The following is a 4,518-nucleotide window of genomic DNA, read 5'->3' as shown; positions in this document are numbered from 1 at the left end:
GTATTTATATTTGTGTATAAGCTGTTTAGATTGTCAAAAAGCCTGTGTTTTTAGGGTTATTAACGAAGTTCATGTATTCAGACCAGTAATATTTGGGGTCACAAGTTTTTGCCATGGATATTTTGTGGGTCAGAAGACAAAAAGTTTGGGAACCACTGTTCTAGACAATAATGTTAGAACTCATCTTATCTGTTTTATTTTGTTCCTGGAAAAAAAATCCACATCTGTTGCAAATGTTGCCTTTCTGTGATGAACGACTGAAATCGAATGTCATCAGTTTAGCTAAACGCTACACGCTAAAAACAATCCGGGCCAGTACGGGTCGCGCTTCCGGTACAGATCGGGCAGCCACGTGTGTCTTCATCTCAGGTGAGGCTGACACAAACCTGTTGATGCTAGCTTGTTAGCGATTACGGTCTAGTAAAGGTTAGTGAAAAAGCTCATCTGTTAAATGGAAAATACATCCAGATAATTTACCAACGACTTACCCAGAAAAATGATGGTCTGCTTCCTGGCCGTCTTGACCACGGAGCTTTCGTGCTTGGCGATGTTTTGAGCCCCATTGATGCCTTTATCCACGGACCCCAAAGGYCTGCGCAGAACCAGGATCATGGCCCGGCACATGAAGGCCACGCAGACCAACACCATCATGTAGACGACAAACGCCACGAAGATGCTGGTCCTGTACATCACCCAGTGCTCCCTCAGGTTGGTGCAGAAGGTCAGGTTCTGAACCGGCCGGTTCTCCCGGCTGGGTATGTACCCCTGGGTCCCGGTGGAGAACAGCAGAGGCAGGGCCACCAGGACGGACACCGCCCAGGCGAAGGCGATGAGGGCGGAGGTCCGCCGTGTGCTSAGGGTTTTGTAGTGGAACGGGTGGCAGATGGCCACGTAGCGCTCGAAGCTGAGTGTGGCCACGTTCAGGATGGTGGCGTAGCTGCACAGCTCGAACAGGAACTTGTAGATCTTGCAGGAGGCGTCGCCGGACGCGGCGCTGAAGGGGAACCAGATGGCGCTGTACAGCTCCACGGGCATGCCGATGAGGAGCACCAGCAGGTCGGAGCTGGCCAGGCTGACCATGTGGTCCGTCACGTTCTTCTGCAGGTAGCCCTTGTCCTTCAGCACCTGTGTGACTCTGATGGTGATGGAATTACCCACAATCCCCGTCAGCAGCATCAGGCTGTAGAGGACGGTCATGAAGATTTTCACCGGATAGCTGGGTTCCAGTTCCCGCCAGTTTATGAGATTATTTCCCCCGTTCATGACCGCACAGAGCCGAGTCCAGATTTTTCCAGGGTTTGATTGATAATCTTATCAGTCCTGCTGGGCGCCGTCTCTCTGAAGACCCGAAGGAGACGGTTTCTTTACAGGATTACAGCTCAATCTGAAGACTTCACTTTGGATTAAATAATCCCAGGTTCTCCAGGGACTCTAACAGTTGACAAACTGTTTGAATCAGAAACTTCTCTTTGGGTTTTCATGCTCACTCAGCAGTTTCACCTTCCAGGTGTTTCACGCCACGTCCTGGTCCGTGGATCCCAGTCCAGAGCACAGAATCCTCAGAAGTCCCGGTGGATCTTTGGCTGGTTTCTCCTGTGTGAGCATGTTCGCCAACATTTATCAGTTATCCTCCTCCCACTGGTGAGGGCKGGGCAGTTAAAGATTAACCAGCAGCCCTGGCTGAGGTTTGGGTTCTTATCAGCGTTGATGGGCCTTCTGTTTACACCAACATTCTTACTTCAAGCTGCGTCACAGATTTTCAGCTTAATGTTCCCAAATGACACACATAAAGTTTGACTAGTTTGCTCTGGGGCCTGGTTAAAGATAAAAGAGAAGAAAACAGCTAAAACGTGACACTTCTCTTACACTTTAATGAGCCGAATGTGAGCCTGGTTTGGTTCACGAGGATCCAAATGGACCTGATGTTTACWCAGTACCCATTAATAACCAGCATCGGTTATTGAACTCTGCTTTAGCTACAGGTTCTGCTTTTCTTTCTTTTTTTTTACTCGTGATACATTTAACTACAYGTAGCTGTACTGTCCAGCTACGTTAGCTTCTAGCTAGGCTGTTGCTATTTTAGCTTTTATCTACCTTTAGATACTTTTAGGTTTTAGGTCCCATTTTGCTATGTTGAATTTTAGCGACCCCTTTGGTATCTGTAGTTTTTCGCTCAACTTCAGCTACCATGTGATATTTTAAGATTCAATATATTCTTTTGCTAAATCAAATTTTAGCTAGCAATTTGCTACATTTAGCTTCTAGGTAGTTCTTGCTAATTGTAACTACCTCAAGTTTATCTTTTAAACAGCTTTTTGCTACTTTTAGTTTCTTTCATTTTGATGATTTTAGTTAGCATTTTAGGACATTTAGTTCTTAGCTAGCCTTTTGCTACATCTGATTTAAGTTAGCCTCCTGATACTTTTGCTTTAGCTAGCCTTTGGCTACTTTTAGCTATATTCAACTATTTTCAGATACCATTTGCTAATTTTGGCGTTTAGCCAGACTTTTTATGCTTTAAGCTTCTAGCTAATTTTTGCTTTTATTAAGCTATTTTTAATACTTTAGCTTTTAGGTCATCCCTTTGTAACATCAGATCTTAGCTAGCCTTAATCTACTTTTTGCCTCTAGCTTGTTTTATCTAGTTGTAGAAGATATGGTTTACCACTTTTAGGCCAGACTTTTGTTACTTTTAGGTTTCATCCAGAGTTTTGTCATTTTATGCTTTTAGCTAACTTTAACTGTTTTTAGCTTCTAGTTAGTATTTTGATACTTTTAACTAGCTTTTTGCTACTTTAGGCTTTAGCTAGCCTTTTGATACTTTTAGCCGTAGGTAATGTTTTAATATGTTTTGTGTTTACCTAATTTTGTTGCTTCTTTAAAAAAAAAACAGTTGAAAATGAGCCAAAACAAACAAAAATAGTGATGAAAACCAGACGGAGGTTCTTCAGACGTGAAATAAAACAGATCCAACTGTCGGAGTTCATTCCTCCTAAAACATCTCATCAGAAGAAGACTGATTAATGCTGAGTCATAACAAAAATCCACTTTCATTCTTAACTGTGGATTTCTTATCTGTTAAGTGCATTTTTTAAATTATTTTTATTTTTTCTGCTGTTTTGATCATCTGTGCTCACTCAGAAGGACTGCCGGACTCTTTCTCGATCTGAAACGTGTCGTCTTTGCTCCRCAGAAATACTTATTCTAAAAAACAACAACACCTAAACAAGTTTTAGAAAGATAAGTTTTAATAATAGTGCTTCAAAGTATGAAAAGACTCAAAAATAAAAAGATTACTGTCAGACTGAGCCTTTTTCAGATACTTTTACATCTTTATTATCGACACAAAACAAAGTGCTCAGACAACAAAAACAAGACAAAGAACCTGAGAAAGAAAACAATCTTAAACATGACTCCACAAGCACCGTTTAGAAGATAAAAATCTTTAGGAAAAATAGGAAAACTGTCTAAAAAATAAGTTTTCTCCTCTGAAATCTTCACAGACGGATGGACGATTGGCAAAAAACGTTCAAGTGCAACTTTTTATTCATCGCTTCCTCTGCGTCAGCCACAAGTGCAATAAAAACTGACGTTTCGGCTGTTTCTGTAGTGTTTCTGTACGACATGACGCTCGGAGAGCGATGAGTCGTCAGCAAATCATAAAACCAGCAAAATGTTTGTTCCTTTAAGAAACAGACTCAAACATCAGCTCAGCTCCGGTTGATGCTACGGTTTGTTTTTAAAAGTTTGATTTGAGTAGAAGCTGATGCTGGAGGCACATTTTAGCTTATAGAAAAAAGGCTTTTTACTCTGTTTGTTCTCCTCAGAACAGAGTCCAGAGAAACGTTACGAAGAGTTTAAAACGCCTGGCAGTGATGCAGATTTCTCGTCACAACTCAAACCAATGGTCAGAAGCTCAGAATGACTCATCGTGGGACCGAGCGTCACACATTCTGGACCCTTAATCATTTACCTGAAACCAGGCTGAGGTGTTTACACAACAAACAGCTTTATTGAGTTTTAAAAAGATACAGTTTGAATTTRTCAAGGATTTTCTCTGATTCACACCAAAATCTACAAACAGCAAAAAATATAGAAGGTTTGAGGAACTGAGGGAAGATCAACAGTCCAGACCAACAATCTGCCTGTCCAACCATGTCCCAGACCAAACATGTCCCTGTCCAACAATGTTCCAGACCAACCATGTCCCAGACCAACCATGTCCCAGACCAACCATGTCCCAGACCAACCATGTCCCAGACCAACCATGTTCCAGACCAACCATGTTCCAGACCAACTACGTCTCTGACTAACCATGTCCCAGACTAACCATGTCCCAGACCAACCATGTTCCAGACCAACCATGTTCCAGACCAACCATGTTCCTGACTAACCATGTTCCAGACCAACCATGTTCCAGACCAACCATGTTCCAGACCAACCATGTCCCAGACCAACCGTGTTCCAGACCAACCATGTTCCAGACCAACCATGTTCCAGACCAACCATGTCCCTGAC

The 4,518-nt window shown here is 42.6% G+C and overlaps 2 protein-coding genes across 2 annotated transcripts in view; both read right to left on the bottom strand.

Moving 5' to 3' along the window:
* gpr39 (G protein-coupled receptor 39) overlaps positions 1-1,644 on the bottom strand; it is a 17,847-nt gene extending 16,203 nt beyond the window's left edge. The window contains exon 1 of the mRNA XM_014026204.1: positions 489-1,644. Coding sequence (XP_013881658.1) covers positions 489-1,263 — 775 coding nt within the window. The 5' untranslated portion in view covers positions 1,264-1,644. The remainder of the gene's footprint in view (positions 1-488) is intronic.
* A 1,582-nt stretch (positions 1,645-3,226) lies between these two features.
* LOC106530561 (solute carrier family 35 member F5) overlaps positions 3,227-4,518 on the bottom strand; it is a gene marked incomplete in the record, with an annotated part of 12,799 nt that continues 11,507 nt past the window's right edge. Inside the window, 1 exon segment of the mRNA XM_014026202.1 lies at positions 3,227-4,242.

Source organism: Austrofundulus limnaeus, unplaced genomic scaffold (genome assembly GCF_001266775.1).
Source record: "Austrofundulus limnaeus strain Quisiro unplaced genomic scaffold, Austrofundulus_limnaeus-1.0 Scaffold533, whole genome shotgun sequence".
NCBI classification, from domain to species: domain Eukaryota; kingdom Metazoa; phylum Chordata; class Actinopteri; order Cyprinodontiformes; family Rivulidae; genus Austrofundulus; species Austrofundulus limnaeus.
Note: the sequence above shows the minus strand (reverse complement) of the source record. Positions and strands in the feature narration are given on the sequence as shown.